This window comes from Lutjanus erythropterus, chromosome 18 (assembly GCF_056507025.1).
Source record: "Lutjanus erythropterus isolate fLutEry1 chromosome 18, fLutEry1.hap2, whole genome shotgun sequence".
Lineage (NCBI taxonomy): Eukaryota > Metazoa > Chordata > Actinopteri > Lutjaniformes > Lutjanidae > Lutjanus > Lutjanus erythropterus.
In genome coordinates, this window is record NC_139334.1 from 3,574,904 (window position 1) to 3,594,756 (window position 19,853).

A 19,853-nucleotide genomic window follows, 5' to 3' on the forward strand; every position below is an offset into this window, starting at 1 on the left:
CGGTTAGTTTACAAACTCCAGCTTTTGCTAGAGTGGAGCAGACAGACAGACCGACATAGAGCAAAGTATTGAAAAAAACAAACAAACAAACAAACAAACAGAAAAGCAAATTACTTTCACAACTGAAGCCAGTAGCTTTTGTCGGAACACACATTCCCCCCATAAATCCTGCCGGTCCTTTACTCAACCCGCCTGCCTGTCCTGTTCTAGCGGTGAGCAGGATAATAATATATCTGTATTTAAATACACACAAAGCCTATACAGGCAAGGGAACCACCACACAGGAAAACAAGATTATACACAGAGCAGGGAGAGATGAAAAGCGGTCAATTAAAAAAAAAAAAAAAGAAAGAAAAAATAGAAAAAAACAAAAAAACAAATCAAAGTTACATCATATAGAGGCTCTGGAGGTTATTATGGTGAAGGAGAGACATCGAGCTCTGAACACTTGTTGATCAAGACCAGACCAGGCTGTGCCATGCCAGATCAGAGGGTGTTTGAAGCAGCAGAAGGACCCATTTCAGCAGACAAATTAAAGGTGGTCATGATTCAAGTCCTGTCTGTGGTCAAAGATCACAGACTTCAAACTGTAGGAATATCAACTTTTCATTAGAATATCTGGTTTCATTGGGTAGCCTTAATTGGAAAATGTATTTTAAACTTCAAAAGATTGAATCCGTTTTTCCAAGTTACTGGTTAACTGGATAATCAAGAGACAAATATACGAAACTGGGTTTCATTTTGAAATTGGAATGACTTATTGTGTGCTAAAACCCTTGTGAAAGAAAATCCCAAAAAATAAAAAAATAAAAGTAAAATAAAAGCAATCAGCTCACAAAGTTCACATAATGTAATTCAGAGATTGTTTTAAGAAAATTTTTAATTTAGGTCTGGTTTTGGCCTGGTAACACAGGTCTGAGTTGACTTGAACTTGGTTGGTCTGGCCTGGTCTTGACACAGTTTAAGCTGTGATGTGTTGGATTTGCCGTCCCTGCCTACATGCCCATGCTGAAGGCGTGCAGCTCGCGGTGGAAGTGCTGAGTGGGTTCGGACAAGACCAGGCTGGAATCCAGGCAGGGGTGCCAGACGCGGCCGAGGCCCAGGGAAACCTCCTTGACCAGGTTATGGACTGGGTCGCCCTCCATGCACACTGACTGGTCCGGGTCGAAGTCGATGCTCTCCTCAGAGACGGTCAGGACGCGAAGACTAGAGCCCCGCAGGCGAGAGATGGCCACCAAGTTATGGGACCACACAGTGTAACCTACAGAGAGAGGCAAGTTCAGGGAAACTGGTCTAATCTTGTTAATATTATCAATATATAAATAAAGAAAATGTCATACAGCTTTGCACTCCATGTACAAATAATAACAGAATGAGAAAAACACATATGGTTGCTAATTTACAGTAACTAGGATTCCTGCAGTTTCTCACATAGTTAGCCAGATGGAACTTTGACCTAATTCTTTACAACACCTGTAGGACAAGCAGTTACTGAACACACTGACAAAACAGAAATATTGCAATAGTATCTAGACAAACTAAGCAAATCTCTTAATGTTTGAGATTTTGTTCCCCACACAGGAAGCTGCTCTCCCACAGACATCATGCAAGCTTCAAGATGGCTGTAATCATTAGTTTCACATTGCCACTGGATGAAAAGTTAAAGAAGACTCTCATTGTGACAAATCCACAAATTATAACCACTCAATGGCTTTGGCTTCTCTCGGTTCATTGTTCTGGTATTTTTCTGCCAGCAACTTAAATGGCTGGTCTCGCTCTAATCAGCTTTGATTGTAAGCATAGCAGGAAGTGGTTTTCAGTGAAAAGAAACCTACTGTATGTTACCTGAATGCCACCAAAGATCAGACAGAACAATATTTTGATGAGTAGCTGCTAAATGCTCACAAATTAGTCACTAACTTTGTATCAGTTGTTCCTGGAGAGCAAAAGAGATCTGAGAGAATAGGGGGCTTAAATGCATCAGGTAGCCAGAAACACAACAGTCCTTATCAGTCCTTATGTTGCTCTGTGTCTGCTGAATGTGTAAATGAACAACTGTTTGCATGACAGCTTTAGAATGTGATAATAGTTTTGTGTTGTGTATGCAGCTCCTTGCACTGCTATCCAAGTGTCAAGCAATATATTACTGTAATATTTATATATACTTTTCCGGTAATGAGTAGTACAAGGGATTACCAACTGCCAAAAGAGTAATTATATTTTAGTTACTATTTCTAGTAAGTCTAACTTACAGAATTGCCTTTTGACCTAGGAAGGTTGTCTTTTGATGACATGTTCATGCAGACGGTCAGCGCAAGTCATGACAACTGTTAGCCAAAAAGCTAAATGAAGAATGGAGAATGAGGGAGAGGGAGAGAGGCATACTTTCCACGGATGGGAGTACTGTCATTATTTTGAGCTTGTTTGGCTCCTCGAGAGAAAATCTGTGGTGATGGAATCTAATTTGAAGGCCACACTTGGAGAGGTCGACTTTGCTCCCACCACAGCTGACATCTGGACAGCTAACAACAAAAGCTCTCTGGTTGTTAACAGTTCACTGGATCAGCAGTTCAACTTTGGGGAGCAACAAGTCCACCAACAAAGTACAAAAGTAATGTAACAAGCAATGTTATTACTTTTGATGCCAAGTAATAAGTCAGGTAATATTATTATGTAGCCCATTTGCCGCATGTCATCTCCTCTCTCTCTCTCTCTGGTAATTTTTGAAGTAATGTTTCATAGTATTAACATCAAGAAGCAGTCCAAAGCCTGAGCCAATATGCACTATACAGTATGTAAACATTACAACCACTTGTGTTTGTCATCATACGGTTGGTCCTACACTGTACATCCAGGCAATAACGAACTGAACTCACCATGTATCACCAGTACAGCCAGCTGAGTACATCTCCATGCCAAGAGGACCAGTGGGTCTTCATTCCGGTTGACACTGAGGTCGGGAAAGTCGGGGTCATCCCTCAGGAGCAGGAAGTGAGTCAGCGTTTTGTTGTACTGCTGAGAGATGAGCTCCAATGTAGCGTCAGACACCAGTGTATTGTAACTGTCAACATGGAGGCGCTCCAGAGGCAGGCTGGGCTTTAGAACCCTGAGGAGCTCCAAGCTGTCAACCTCTAGGGCCATGATGTACACTCGCAGGTTGGCACTCACACGAACCTGGGGAGGAAGAGGTAAATCTGACTGATACTTGCACTTACTCAAAGCTGGAAGCAGCGGTGGCTATGTAATAGGTCTGCAGCAATTAGCTGATTAATCGATTAAAATTAGGGCTGCATGATTTGGTGAAACAGTCATTATTATTATTATTATTTTTTTTTAAATATTATTTTTGGGGATTTTATATGACAGGAAAGGGGGCGAGAGAGGGGGGATGACATGCAGCCACATTTGGGAATTGAACCAGCAGCCGCTGGTAACAAAACATATTCACATTTAAAAAGCTGAAATCAGAGAATTCTAACATTTTCTTAGAAAATCGATTAAATGGATTAATCAATTATCACAATAGTTGGCAATTAATATAATAACTGATTAATTGTTGCAGCCCTAGCCTGTACTAAACAACCATATTTTCTTTCATCTGAAGGCCAGTGTATCACTGCAGCACTTAGAGTACTTTGTCATAATGCTGTTTTCGCACATATTTTTCAAAAAAATGCGATTTAGTTCTGGTTTTGGGATTTTTTGATTTCAAAAATATTGCGATTAATTGTGCAGCCCTAATCAAAATAAAATTAATTCCAAACTAATTTTACAACTGTTTCAGTCATTTTTCGAGCAAAAATGTCAAATGTTTGCTGGTTCACGCTTCAAGTAAGTAAAGCAAGTAAAGAATCTTTTATAGACTGAAATTTGATTGTGAAATTAATCTGTAGACTAATCAATAGTTAAAGTGGCATCATTTTCATCAAACAGAGCCAAAGCATGGCTTGGAATCTTTTGACCGAGAAACAAAATTTACCAGCGCCTTCCAATCGTCCTCTGTTGCTGTCCCTTCTAATGGTTTGAACTCAAGAGCCGCACCGTTGAGCAGCAGGGAGAGGCGATGCAGTGGAGTTCGGCGTGGAGATGCCAGCAGACCACAAAGCTCAGACGTCAAATCAGAGAAATCCAGCGCCAGAGAATGAAGATTAGACAGACGATCCAACTCTGATGGTGAGATGAGGGGACCTGAGGAACATTCAGGAGAGGTGTCACGGATTTAAACTGATATAATCCAATTTTTTTAAGTTGTATTTACACATTTAAAGACAAATAGATTCTTCCAGGACATACCCAGCTGGTGGTCCAGTAAACTGAGGTGCTGCAGGGTCTCAGCTGAAGGATTTGACAGGCAGGCTAAAGAGCAAGGAGTCACAAGACCCAGCATGAAGCTACAAGACAACCACCTCAGCTGCCTGCTGTTCGACAATAACTCCATGAACAACTGCTGGATTCTGCAGAGCACAGGGGAAGGGTAATGAAAAGAGGGATGAGGAGAATTGGATTAAATTCACTTTACCAGCTTGATTACGGCTTCCTTCAAGTTTAATTGCAGTGGTGAGAGCCATTTATGCCAATTCAAATCAAGTCTAAGACAAATTTTATCCTCACACACATACCAAAAAAAAAAAAAAACAAAAACAAAAAAACCCTCAGCTCTCAATTACCCCATTTTCATACATGTGTTGGTTTGGCTTAGCTTTTTCAGATGAAAGGAAACTGGAAAAAATAAAATAAAACAGATACCTTTAGGTAAAAACAGCAACGCAGGATAGAAACTAAACTTAACACCGCAGAGATTCAATTAGAAGCTACAAAAGTACTTAGAGCAGTTGATCTCTTTGCTCTCTTGCACACACAAGTTCCATCTCAGCACACATTAGCTTGAACTACCACTACCTCTGAGGGTGGCACACCTCCCCCCAAAAGAAACTAAATATTTTATTCATGCTTTGAATTCTTCACATTCAAAGACATTTATGTTCAGAAACCTTTGTTCTGAAATTTTGGGTTTGTCTCCACTTCATTCTCTTTACACTCGTCCTCTCTGGTCAGTTTAGGTTGTTGTTACCGGTGCAGAAATCAATATTATATAATAATAATAATAATAATATTATATACCAATATTACTGCAATAAGATTCATGCAGTACAGTAGCTTGATTGTCATGATGTTGCACAGTCTGGTTGAAGTTAAATGCATTTATTATACCACTGAAATGTTGATCAAGACCTGGAAATTAGCCTCACTAAATGTTAAGCTAACTGGCTAGCCTAGCTAGCTTGCCATGTATTAATGTACAGATATGAACACGTTGTTTCTTTAGTTTTTTTTTAAATAAAGCACAATTTTTGCACCACTACACTGTATCATTCATACTATTTGTTATATATATATTTTACCTAATGTATTTGCATTACTTTCACTTGAGCATACCCCACCCCACAGCCAATCCATCCCGCTAAAGCAGTCAGCACAGTGAATCTTTTGAGTAAAGAAAGGAAAACTCGATCAAAACCAAGATATAAAGTTGCGCAAAGAGAAAGATGTGCAACAGAAAAACAAGAACTGAGAAAGATGGTATTTTTATGCATTTATGTGTTTTTTAGATTTATGATACAAAACATAAAATTTCACTCTATTAAACTCTTCTGGTCTTAAATTTGGATAATTCAATTCAAGCACTAATTCAACACACAGGGTAACCTTGCTAGACCATCCAGTTGAATTTCAGTTCATTCAGTTTGACATCATTTGGCCAATTCATAAAAAGGTTCATAAAAACTCTAAGATAAGCTAAATTGTGCCAAATTTTCCAGGCCTGTCTCCAAAGCAGGACTCAGAAGGTATGCATTGAGATCACATTTTCATGTGATGCCACCCACCTCACAACCACTTTGTTTCAGAACAAGCCCACACTGGTTGCTATGAATGAGAGGTGCTGTGATTCCAAAAGGAAAAGGCCTATAAAATTGGCAATAATCTTTATACCATCCTGGACAGTCAAAGGGCTGTGTATGTTGAAATGGCTCCTGAGATTGAATATCCTGACACTAAGGTGCTCCAAATCCACGAATCTATGGGACATTTGATTTTAAACATCTTTCTTTTGTCCTGATGGTTATGCTACTGTTAGACTATCGAGTTTTGATTCATAAAGATCAGAGCAGATCATTGCTTTTATGCCCTGACAACTGTCATTTACATTTTCAAATATTTCTTCAAAAAGATAGTCTATATGGTATCAAGTGGGATACAATGAATTTGAGTGCTGTTTTTTTCTTCTGACATGTGCTGTATGCTGCAAGTAGGCGGGGTTGGAGAGGAAAAACAAAGACTGGGAGAACTACAGATTCTGCCTTTTAATTTGATTCTTGAAATTGAAAGCTCATTTTGATCAATTTTCAATTTAATATTGAAATTGTGACACCCCTACCTGACAGACCATATAACTATCTACATACATAGTGCAACAATTAAGGAAGAAACATCAGACTTATCAAAGTCTAATGTGTCCCAGACCATGTTTAGATCACCCTGACAACATCAACAGGCCTTATTTACTCAGACTTGTTCTATTAGGGCCACAGTACATCATCATTTGCACTTCTCAGTCTCGAAATAATTCCTCTCCAGAGACTGTGATCCCTAGAGTCTGATGCTGCTGAGCACTCCAGGCTACATTTGTTGACAGAAAGCTGGTCACGCACAGTAAGTGTGTTTAATGTAGACAGGCTGTGTGCTGTAATGTGGTGATGCTGTGTGCCAAACTGTCTTGTGACAGTTTTGTAAATTAATTATCATTCTCAAACACCAAACACGACACATGGTATCCAACTCCAAACAAGGGGGCTAACAATGCCATTTTGTAAATAATACTCTCCCAAACCCACACAAACATCCACAGAATATCAAAAAGACAACAAATATTCAGTCCATTCATCCTCTGTGATAATCAGTTACTAACATGATGCCATGTTCCAGTCCTATATACAGTCAAATGTATTTACAATGCAAGTAACAACTCTAGGGACGGAAACAAATTCTGAATTTAATCAGTTCTGACAGCTGAAAAGAAATGGAAGTTATGTTGCCATGCTCACTCATTGATCTTCTTGTCTCCCTGGTGAATTTGGTGCAGGTTGGAACTGTCCAACAGTCCCTCCTGCTGGAGAATACAGGTGTCTCCATACAGACTCAGCTTCTGCAGGTTTCTAGGGAAAGAGAGAGTGAAACTGTTAGAAATGCAGAAAAGAAACAAAAAGTATTTAACAGACAACAGCCATTTTAACGTGAACTAGTGGGGTAAACACAGGTGTTACCAATGATATGGTAATATGGAGTTAGGGTGCTGCAATTGTGCATGTTGGCTCACTGGAAAGGTTTTTAATTAGTATCACTGGTAACACCTGTATTTACCCAACTATTTCACATCAATATGGCTGCACTGTCAAAGGTCTATAGTAGATCAATCTATGCTAACAAGACAGCTTCAGGAAATGTATTCAAAATGCATTAAAAATAGATGGATTATTTTCTCTTGTGGTCAAATCACATTCAAACCTTAGCGAGTAGCACTGACTAAAACTGCAAATATAAAGTAATATGTGAAAATTGTACTTTCAACAAGAGTGGTTTTAGCAAGGCATTTTCTTCCAAATTAACAATGGGAAAACACCAGTGTGAGGTTAAAGTCATTACTGAGACATCTGCATCACATGAAAAAGAAAAACACCCCATTAAATTGGTGTTAGTATTCTTAACAGACAGACTTGACGGAGAAACTTAGATATTTCACAACAACCTCAAAAGGAAGGATCTCACTGTTGTCTGTTAGCTCTGTCAATATTTGTTAAAGTCATTACTGCAGTAAGTTGTGTATCTGGTTCTATCACACATTGTGCATTTGTGTGGCTGAAAATTCAGACTGCAATTACTTTGACAGATATTGTGACTGCAATATGAGTCATAATTTTACTGTGAATTTCACTTTCACTGATACAAATCTAAAAAAGGTGATGTGATTTTTGTTGGGGTCCGTAACAAAGAGTGTTCCCCTTAGGTCTGGAGATTAGAGAGCCTAAGTCATGTCCCTTCTAGGGGAAGACCATGGGGCCTAACGTTGGAAAAAATATAAACTGTAGTCAGTGGCAAGAGACAAATTATTTGTTGATTCCATTTGAATTGTGCCATAAATCACACATATGTTGTTTGTCAACTTAAAAGATAATTTTCCATGCCAAGAACGTCAGTGTTTGTCACTGTTTGGGTGTTACGTCTTTAACAAACTGTAGCCATTTTGTGCAATCTAATCAAGCCCTCACTCTGTATATTGTTGGGTCACCCCCTATCACGACAGAATTATGACTAGCCTACACCGCTAAACTGCTTTATATCCTAGTAACCATCTGGTACCTGGCAACAATCAAGCAGCCATATGCCAAAAGTTGATGCTTTTAAAAGCAGCCTAGGTAAACAGAGAGGACGCAGGGCACCTAATCGCAACAGACCTTCTACAGCTGTTTTGAAAGTAATGTTTGGAAGATCACCAATGTAAGCTGTGGGAAAAAATTATCAACCACATGTGTGACATGCAGCCACATATGACATAAGCCAACCTACTAGGTACTGTGTACATTAGGTTTCATGCAGCCCACTTCCTGTAAATCATCTGAGAGCTAAGCTTCACAAAATGTCTCTGCAGTGAAACCACCAGCACTCTTGTGAGCAGCTACTTAGTATGCAAACACACTAATAAACAATGAGTTATATATTGTCATTAGTTTGAAGTACAGCTGTGACTTTAAGTCCAACAGAAAAATAATCACCAACTATTTGATATCGATTACTTCTTAAAGTAAGTCTTCACGCATAAATGGCAGAAACTGCTGTTTTCAGCCTCTAAAATTTCCTGCTTTTCACTGTTCTATGATTATGTTAAATTTAATATCTTTGGGTTTTGGACTGACAAAACAAGACATGAGAAGATATCACCTTTGACTTTGAGAAATTATGATGGACATTTTTCACTATTTTCAAACATTTTACAGACAATAAACAATTAATCTAGAAAATAATAATTAGTTGCAGCTCTAAATTTGAACACACACCAGTACCAGTTGTGTTGGACCAATGCTAGCTTAATAAGATGCTGACTTTTGACTGATAACGTGGGAGGAAAAGTTAGCTATGGCACCTGGCATTTGTCTTGATTAGTGCTCAATAGTTTGAATGGATAAACATGGTAAACAGAAATGAAATAATATATAATTGGCTGAGTAATACATATTTTATTATATATATATCTAAAAATACTTATTTGCCCAGTGGGCCTAAAGCTTTTTATCACTGGTTTACTAATGGCAGTCTGGAAATAAGAGACTGAACTGGGCTTGTGGAAATTCCTGTTTGAGTTCCAACACAGAATACACCTTTCACACAACATGTTACTCTACAGAACGTACTAAATACTTACCTTCATGACATCCTTAGTATACAAAAAAAATCTGCCTTTTTATTGTTTAGTGCCAACAGGAAATCATACAAGGCATGCACCAACCCCAGCAACCTCTGCTCAATTCCAAATTCATTGCCTGACACAACATTTCAAAGTTGAGCAAATTCAGCATGTATACTGACATCTGGCTGTACCAGATTGTGTAACATTTCCAGCATGAATACACTAGAACACAGAAAAGTTTTAGACTTAGTATGTGTGTAGCCCAAAACAGTGACACAGGTGAGGTTTGTCAGTAGGTTTCTGAACGGAAAATGTTGGAAACTGCTCAATGAAGAAGTCAAACAACAGAAAAGGTTTCAGCCCCCTCAGCACAACTAAGACATGAGCTGCTTTGGATGGGGTACTATTTCAATACCACAAAGGACCGTAGAGAATAATAGAGAATGTGAGAGAAGGTCTGATAGGCAGAAGTTCTGCACTGAATTCAGGGATCTTAATCACAGAATACTAACTTCCGCAGCATAAATGAGTCAAGGGGCTTGATTTTATATATGCAACACACAGATGATTAACTTAGATCCTCCAGTGTGCAACCAGAGGTACATATAAATACACATACACCGCACAGTATATGTGTGTGTCAGTGCTGATATCAGCAAGTCACAGCCAACAAAGCCTTCTCTAGCCACCACCAGTGCTGCATTGTAGCCAATCTATTGGTATGAAGACCCCAATGTAACATTGAAAATGGAACTGCTAACAAAAGAACTGCAGACGAGCGTTTGCCCCTGAAGCATACACCATACGGACCATCATTTCACGCATGTCTATGTAAAATACTGTTACATGAACACCATTATTCAGGCAACGTTGGCTGCTAGCGTTAACGCCACTGCAAAGACATGACCCGCTTACGTAACTGCTAATGTCAGGGTTTGTTTATAGCTAACTAAGCTAGCTAGCTGCTAGCTTCCTGCGACGCACCAAATAATCAAATTGCAAAAAATGGATGGAGTGTCATGACAATTTCATTAGTTGAATAAAAACAAATACTCATATAGGCATTTTGGAGCAAATGTAACGATAACGTTACCTGTTGTTACGTATGCTGGTGAACACACACAACACCTGGTCCAAATAGGTGGCCATGGCGTCTCTCCATCGCTCCGACAGCTGCGGGTCATTATCGGGACCTGGAGGCTGCTCCATCCTGGTGGACGACGGGTCGCTGTTCAGGGGACTAAGGTAGCCTTCCACCGGGGCGAGTTCAAGCTGCAGCTCCCGCACGAAGGAACCGAACTTCCGCATGAGGAATTCCAGCCTCGGGGTCTCCTCGGCGCTGGAGCCGCCGCCGCGGCCGTTACAACCACCACCTATCCGCAGTTTGAGCTCGGTCCACAGCGCGGGGTAGAAGAGACACTCCCTCCATCGAGAACACACGGCCGAGGCCCGGAGCTTGTCTCGGTCGGACAGAAAGGAGAATATGTGAACGATAAGCTCGCTGGGCAAAGCCATGGCTCCGACACCCCCGCACAGAGCCATGGCGAGCTGAGAAAGCTGCTGTCAGAAAACCAACCAGATATAAAAAAAAATGTTATAACCGTTTTTTAAAAACCGGTGCAGCGGCGGCGAATTTCAGCAACGTACGCTTCTTCTTCCTCTCGGGTGAAAACAAACCGTTTTAAAGCTTTGCCTTCAATACTATTGGACCGCACCACTGCTTTTCACTGCACGGGGAACAAAACAATCCGCAGAATTATTTTTTAAAAATTGTCTGCAACGGCACCCGTGTCGTTATTTTCGTTTTGTGAAACTATGTTGTTATTTATTCAACCATATTAATGTTTAGTGACATTTTCTCCAGATTATAGCTAATCTGTAATTGCATCGCGGCGTTGTCAAGTGAATGGTTCGGTCCTGAAGTGCTGTTATTTTTGCCATACTGGACTTTGCCACGAGGAGGCGGTGTTTCCCAGCAGTAAAAAACAACAACAACAAAAAAAAAAAACAACTCAACCCAACACGTGATCTTTATTTTGGAGTTTGTTCCCACCCAGACACAACCCAACCTCAAGTACACACCCCATTCCCTACAGACATTACAGAAGGTGAACAAAACCTCAACATAACATTAAGTGTTAAGTTTTAACAAAATAATGACATATGACGAGTTCTTCAGTATAACAGTGAAACAATTCCTAGATGTCAGGATCACTCCCACATCGCTTGTATACATACAGGCAATTTAGAAGAGCCAGTTTTGAAAAATGTTAAGTGCTGAGGGGCCAGTGTTTAACATTTCCTATGTCTGACCTGTAAAGTTAGGGATTTAAATATGTAAAACAATGCACATTTTATTTTTTGCCCTCCACTTTAGTAATTTTCACAGTCAGAAATGGAACATTTTGTACAAAAGTACAAGAATAAGCAATTTTTCATTCAGTGACTCTACTAAATTGCCTCTGCTTAAACAGCCTGAGTTAAAACTTTTTGATAAAATAAATATTTCTATGCTTGACAACAGACATAGCTGAAAAATGTACTAATAAACCTCTCTCTCATTTGAAGAAGTTATTTATTTATACTTATATTTTTCAATATTCATAAATTATCAAAGGGCTACATTTGGTTCCTTAAAGAGCTAAGTGGAAAAATAAGTTTGAAAAAATCTAATTTGAACATGAGACATAAAATAGTGCAGCAGCTCAAATAGAATAATATAATACATAATAAAATACAAAATAAGATGTAATACTGTGCTTGACAGGTGACAACTGTAGTAACCAGGTGAGTAATCGTAAAACAAACAGGATGTGCAGTAATATAGTAAAAATATAACATAATGGCAACAGGCTGTGTACAGGTAAGCATATAAGTGGCCTACACATACACAGTATATAATGGTATATACAGGTAGTAAAAAAATACAAGCATGCATTTTGATGTAAACAGGCTGTAAACAGCAGTGGTAGAGAAATTATTCAGATTCTTCACTTAAGTAAAAGTACTAATAATGCACTGGAAAAATACTGTTAAGAAAAAGTCCTGTACTGAAAGTATTATTTAAGTAAAAGCATGCAAGTATCATCAATTAAATGTACTGCAAGCATTAAAATCAATCTGCTGCTGTTCACCACAGCTGAAAAAAGGTTAGATTGAGCTTCTGACTTGAAGAAAGTAACCAAAGGTGAGTGTAAACTTCTGACAAAGATATGCCCCAGAAAATATTATAATAGAGAGTACGACAATCTTTGAATTGTTTGATATTTTAATGTGTTTTCTTTGTGGTTTACATTATAACTTATTCTAATTCACCTTGTTCACAGGTCAGACCCTCATAGTTACTGTTTTTTGTCTACGGTGAACTGCAACAGCTCAGGTAGTGGAGAAACATAAGATGGGAGAAAATAAATAGTGGTTAGTAAGACAATCTTTGAATTATTGGATAAATATGGATAAGCATATTAGAACACTTTTTTGTGTTAACATGAGCTCATAATAAAAATGTTCCTCACACATAAATGCACCAGAATTATAATCAAATGTATGAAACATAATAGAGCCCAACTGATACTGGAGTTTTGGGTCCAATGCTAATCATTATATCAGCCAGTACTCTTTATACAGAATACAATACAGACATTTTTTACATTGATCCCTCAAAAGTGCTTATCAATCACTTGTGACAAAGAGATGTTAAATGGAAGCAGGATGTTTTACATTTAAACAACAAAATTTATTGTCTAAAATGACATCAGGTCACTGAAACAATAAACTGTGACAGGTGACCAAGGTCCTCTCTTGCAAAATGATAGGAGGCCAGGGGGCAGTTATTGAACAAACATTAAAAGTATAAACTGTGACTTTTCCATTGAAATCTCACATTACATAGTCCCATTCATCATGACCATGTGTGGTGGTGGCTGTATCCGCAGACAACCTGACCTTTGCCTGTATTTCCTGTTTCTTAATGCTTTGGCAACATTTCAAAGCGTTTATACAGCTTTAAACATCAGGAAACTTTACCATAATGTAGTCACCGAAATTTAAGGGACCAGAATTATCCTCATTTCTGTGCAACTTTCACTCCTCTTCAGACAATAGTTGTCTTCCCCTGCAGAGCTCACCATCTGGTCTTACTGCACTTTGTCGTCACACAAAGATCAGCGTTCTCTTTTACTAATAGCTTCATTTACCCCTTCATGCAAAACTGACATATCTGCCTGAGAAAAACAGTGTGAATCAATTTATTTTCAGGTTTCAGGTTGAGAATCACTGTAGGCTTATGATATTTAGACTTAAACAACTTGCGATGTGGCAGCACTGTCTGTGAGCTCTACTTGCAGCATATTCTTTCAGTTCCACTTATTACCACAAGATAGCAGCATAATGACTCAGCACAGCAACACCAACTAAGTGAATCCTCCTTAGAACTTTTAATCACTTCTCTGCTTCTATCTCGTCCATTCTTCTTCAGTCACAATCGCTGATTCGCTGACAGGGCATTACTCAGAGCAGATCAGGTGTGGAGAGGGAAAGAGAAGGAGATTCTCTGTTTAGGTCTAAGTGACAAACCACTTACAGGGTACTCTGGCAAAAAAGCAGAACAAAAAAAATTAGAGCATTTTATCTCAAGTGATTTTTATGACTTTTACCCCTTTATGTGTTTTTTTTTAATGGCTGGAGGAATTATGTTTTCAGGTCATCCCATTCTTGTGACGAACACCTTAAGGGAATTTCTGCAAACTTGACACAAATGTTGACTGTAACTCAAAGATGAACTTGTTTAGATTCTGGTTTTTAAAGGTCAAATGTCAAGGACTCAAATGTATAATAAGATAAAATAATGAGGTTACAATATTCTATATCCAAACGGTCAAAGGTCAATGTCCAGCTCTCCATCAGTCCCCTGTCCTCCTCTGTAAACATAGTCTCTGAGTGAAGACATCATGTTTCTCATTGGAAAATTTTCACTGGAATCACATATGTATAATGAGAACTTCTATTTTAATTTTATTTTATTTTTACTTATTTTAAAATACACTTCATACCTTTAATTAAAGTTGCAGGTCAATATCATGGTAATCTCCACATTAAATGTCACTGCATACATTATATGAGTCTGGACAGACATGAAAGCAAACTATAACTTAACCATTTTTTGACTAATCTGTTTTACACACCCAGTAATAGCTGATTTCTCACTGTTCTCAGCTGGTCATGAGGGCCGCAAGTGATCAACACCTGCTTCCTCCATAGTATAAAAAGTTTTTTTTTTTTTTAACTCTATGGAGATGGAAAAGATGGAGGCTCATAGATAAGACATTCAGTAAGTGAATACATTAAATGGCTATTTGTTAGATAATATAATTTTTCAAAGTTGTAGAGAAAAAGTATGGAGCTTTAATTAACTTTTTCATGTGCTATTAGATCTTCTCTGCACAACTCATATCCTTGTTTCACCTTACCATCCCCGCAGAAGCTTTTACTGGCTGACATGCACGCTTGAATAAATTATTTGGTATGTTCTCTTGGATAAAGAAGGACTGGTCTGTTTTTTAAAGCAACAAACAGCATAAACAGTCTCAGATCCTGTTGAGTTACAGGCCTGTCTCAAGGGCCCTCATATGACAACAGTCTTTAAACCAGCATTTACACATTAGTTGAATCCCATGCGGAAGAAGCAACCCTGATATCCGTCTGTTGAATCAAACACATCAAACAGAAAACATGCTGCCATCTGCTGCTCAGGGAGAAAGTACCAAAAAAAAAATCTAACCGGTGAGCCCATTATAGTTTATTTGTTAATAGTTTTAATGCAATTTTTTCTCATATCACAGTGGTGCCTGACTTGTCTTTAATGGATCTGTAGGGGTTTATGTTGAGATAATAACATATTTTTATGTTAATGTACGATTGCATATCTCATATTATTAATATACTCCGTTTTTAAGTGATGTTAAGTGTCCTTATAAAGTAAACAGAACATTCTGAATTAAATAATCATATGAATAAATTGTGTAAAACATAAAACAAAAACATAGTATTTCCAAATGCCCCTTTTCAAAAGCCTGTTTTTATTTCATATGGCATTTTGATACTTTAATTTCATATCAGATTTTATTACACGATATCACTTTTTTTTATAATCTTCTCTCTCTCTTCAGGACAGTAGTGTCCTCTACATATTCACCCAATCACAAGCCCTTGTCTCTTTCAAAGCAACCCCATCAAGTCATATATAACACATATATAAAGATAGACAACATGACAGCTCCCCGAAAGTGAAGCCAAAACATCCTCATCACCCCCTGGTGGCTGGCTGCAGTATAGGCCATTAACCCCGCCTCCTCCATGTTCGCAGACAAGACAAGGGCCTAACAAAAATATTAAAATACATGTCAAATATTTTCCCCCCCCAAATATGTTTTTTAGCAAACCTTGGCCTTGGGATGTTTTGGCTTTATTTTTGTACCATGGGAGGAAGCAGAGATGTGGCGACAATCTCTCTTTGCAGTCAATGGTATTAACTAGCCATTAGATTCAGAGGTCAGTCAGTTTCAGTTTGCATATTTGATATTCACAGAGTTGTGTGGCTTTCTCTGTGAAATCGCAACACTCCTGTCATAACTGTGACCAGCAAGCTAATGCGGTTCACTTAAAAATCAATCATGCTATAAAGATGGAAGGGTGAAAGAGGGCAGAACATGACCTGACTGGTTGATCTATAGCTATTTTGTGTGTTCAGTGGGCCTTAGGAAAAAATGGTACTGAAGTAGAAAAAAGTTTCCGTGTCCTCTGCACAGGCATTGTAATTGCTCCATCCATGCATTCAATCAGTCTGCAGTGGAAGTTAGTGAGATCTTTTTAGCAGGAGCCCTGGCGTCCTACTGAAGTGTCCTTGAGCAAGATACTTAATCCCACTTGCTGGCTGATCCTGCACCCTAACCAGAGGGCAAACACGCTTTCCCTCTTCAGAAATTAAAGTACACCACATCAAATAAAGCTTAATGTTGTTGAATACCAATGTGCGGCGAGGACGTGCCAGAACTCTCAAGCGCCCCTACCCAATTGTGAGATAATCTGTTTTATTTCCACCTGCAGCGTCTGATGGCAGCTGCTACGGCTCTCATGTTGATACCTTAATGATGCTTCACACGTTACTCTGTGGTAAAGATAAGTGCTTCCCGCTGATGATGAATTCGTGTCTCTGAAAAAAAAAAAAAAACAAGAACAAAGGCATGTTGATTACGGTGTAAGCGCTGAAAATTGAGTGACTGCAGAGACAACAACAGAAAGAAAACTTCACATTTCAGTTGTGGTTTCCATTAACATGAGCCTTTACCAGTCGGCCTCCTTTGTTGCAGCCTGCTAATCAATGACATCCTTCCAAACCCTATCTTGCTGCTCTGATTGCTTGCAGACGTGTCGGCGTCTTCCCCTGAATACTCATCAGCTTCCACAGCACAGATATTTGTCTGTCTGTCTGCATTCTTCTGCACTACTCTGCCACAGACAGATTTTTTTTTACGCTGTGATGCCACCAAGACAACATCCTAACAAGACAATAAAATGAGCAACAAACAAGAGCATTATGGGATAACAAACAGTCTGCCCCTATGTGTACGCACAGCTAATTTTCATGTTCAACAATTTTCAGATAGAACATAAAGAGAAGCTATTTAGTTGTTATGTGGTGGATGAATTCAGCTAGCTCTGTTCTCAGTGTCTGTGAACCTCCGCCCTGCAGGCAAACATCCATTTAGCACTGAATCACCTGCCGTCACTGCCTGCTGCAGCTCCACTGCACAACACTGGGTGGTGGTAGACCTCCATGATAGATAGATAGGCATGCAGATGGATGGATGGATGGATGGATGGATGGATGGATGGATAGATAGATAGATAGATAGATAGATAGATAGATAGATAGATAGATAGATAGATGAGAAATAAATAAATATGTAGAAGAAAGACAGCAAAACAGGACTATACTGGAACTGTCGGGTAATATTCTGTACATTATTAGTGCAGGTCTAGTTCTTTGTTTTATATTTATAAAGCAAGGTGCTTCACTGGAATACAACACACGTGTGTATTGGAAATAACTATACAATGTATGCACACAGTTCTGTGAAGGGATGTAAAGTATGTACCGATATGTAACATACATGAATATACAGTCTACAGTTATGTAATAAACAGTAAGTATAATGCAGGGGTCAACAGTAAGAGTTTAGAAAATGTTATGAAATGATGACGAAAACCAAAAATTCCAAACTTGTTGTGATAATTGGAAGTGCAAGCTTATGGTAAACAGTATTAAAAGAATATATGGAGATTGGCTATTTTAAGTTTTGGCAAAATATTTTTGGAATTAACATAGAGCTTCATTAAAATAACATAGAGATCCATTCAAGTTTTTATCTAGGGCAATAATAACGCAAAAAAAAAAAAAAAGAAAAAAAAAAAAAGATTAGTTGGGTTCATTGCTCAGATGTGACTGTGACAGGATTAAACATTTTTATTTGGATTTATGTTAAAGCAAGACTGTGTATCTTTTGCTGGCCACTACTAGCCACTGTATCCACTGGTGATAATAAAGTATATCGTATCGTATTTACAATGATAAGAGCACAGCTTCAGCTATTGATTATTTTAGTGTTCTACCAATGATACCATCGATTAATTGAGTAATCGGATAACAACTTGCTTTATCAAAGAGCAATAGTAAATATACTTAAAATGAACAACTGATTGGTTTTCTTCTTCAGAAAAATCAACATCTTTATTATTCAGTGTATTACTAATACTATGCTACTGTGTTATAGCAGGTTAATACATGTAATAGATATTTTTTACACTCTACCGTATAATGATGATACACTCTGTTGTGTCACTCAATGTCCCACTCACAGCACTCTGTGATTGGTTACACTTCATGCATAATAACCAATCAACATTGAAGGCGATGTCCAGAAAGGTGAAGACACAGAGCTGCTCTGTTGAGCTGAGCAGAGCTTCGTGTTGAAATTAAGTTACAATAAACATCACAATCTGATGATGTATTACTATTATGACAAGCGTGCCCAGTTTCCCAGTTACACCACTGAAAATGTGTGAAGTCACAGCCTATGGGATTTCACTCATGGAGACAAAAACAGATGGCTTTTAAATCAGTTGCTCATCTGTTTTTTTTTAAGACTCAGATGCCACGCAGTAAGTGCTTCAGAGCAAAACACAGCACACATAAATTAAGCAAATGGACTCACGTTAGGACTCACAGTTACACTTCAAATTATGCTGGTATTAGCTATCGTTAGCCACTGTAAACCACTGGTCATACCAGATCAACTAATGTTTCAGGGGCAAAACCTCTGAGTTTATTAAATTGAACAAGGGTGTGTTTTATATTAATTCATTCAACCTTTAATGTACACAGTTTTGCTTTAATCCATTGTTCAAATCAAATTTGTCTTTTGTAAAGTTTAACTTTCGGTTAATTTGCGGGAAATCTTAAACATCAAGAGGAGCAAAACAACAGTCCAAAGTGATGTGAAATCTAAACTGGACGTATGTGAGTCACTGAAGATGGGGAGGCTGCAGATGACTGACATAAGAGAGTGAGGAGCTGCAGCTCAGGAGGAAAAAGGAGTAGAGGCTGGAGGGGTGTGAAATAAGACCCTGAAGGACCTCAGGGACTGTAGAGAGGAAGATGGCCATTCTCAAGAGGAGGTTGATTCACAGGCAGCTCCTTTAACAGACCGTCTGTCTGAAGAACTGAAGAACTGGAGGACTAGGTGGAGAGGCATGACAGGCAGCTGGCCATCAAGCTGAGTGTGTTGTTGAAGCTCTCCCACAGCCCGAAGCAAGGATAACATCCAAAATACACTGCAGCTGCTGCTGGTGACTTGACTACATACGGTGTGCAGCTCCATTATTGCATCTGGAATTTCTGAACAAAAAGGCTGATATCTGAGGATAAATTCAAAATGAATTTGTGGTCTGGAAAATGAGCTTGTGGTAATGAGCTGCAATGTGCACATTACATAGCAGCAGTGGACTGATCCTCAGTGGCATTGTTCCTGAATCATTACTTGAGTCAATAACATGCAGAATAGAAAAAAAACATCATTAATGCAACTGGATTTGTGTACAGGAACAGAAATATTTCAGGCGTTAATGCCAAAAGAAATATTGGAGGCTATTTCTCACATATGATGCATGAATTGGAAGGACAAGAGATCTTATCTGGAGATAAAACTGCATGTATGTGTAAGCAGGAACAAGGAGAGTCCTGACCACCAAGCAAGTTTATTCACAGAGCATTGCACTTGGTCATTTAATGGAGAAATAACTACAGAAATAAACAGGGACACGTCCAGACTTTTTT

General features: G+C 38.6%; 1 protein-coding gene across 1 annotated transcript; it reads right to left on the reverse strand.

The window, feature by feature from the left end:
• Positions 1-110: 110 nt before the first annotated feature.
• Positions 111-11,696, reverse strand: fbxo33 (F-box protein 33). Its single transcript, XM_084741924.1, has 6 exons — positions 10,554-11,696; positions 7,104-7,214; positions 4,294-4,454; positions 3,980-4,188; positions 2,877-3,174; positions 111-1,261 (listed from the first exon to the last, which is right to left on the reverse strand). Exons 1-6 carry the CDS (start codon positions 11,000-11,002, stop codon positions 996-998), a joined length of 1,494 nt encoding a protein of 497 aa, XP_084598050.1. The 5' UTR covers positions 11,003-11,696; the 3' UTR covers positions 111-995.
• Positions 11,697-19,853: the final 8,157 nt, after the last annotated feature.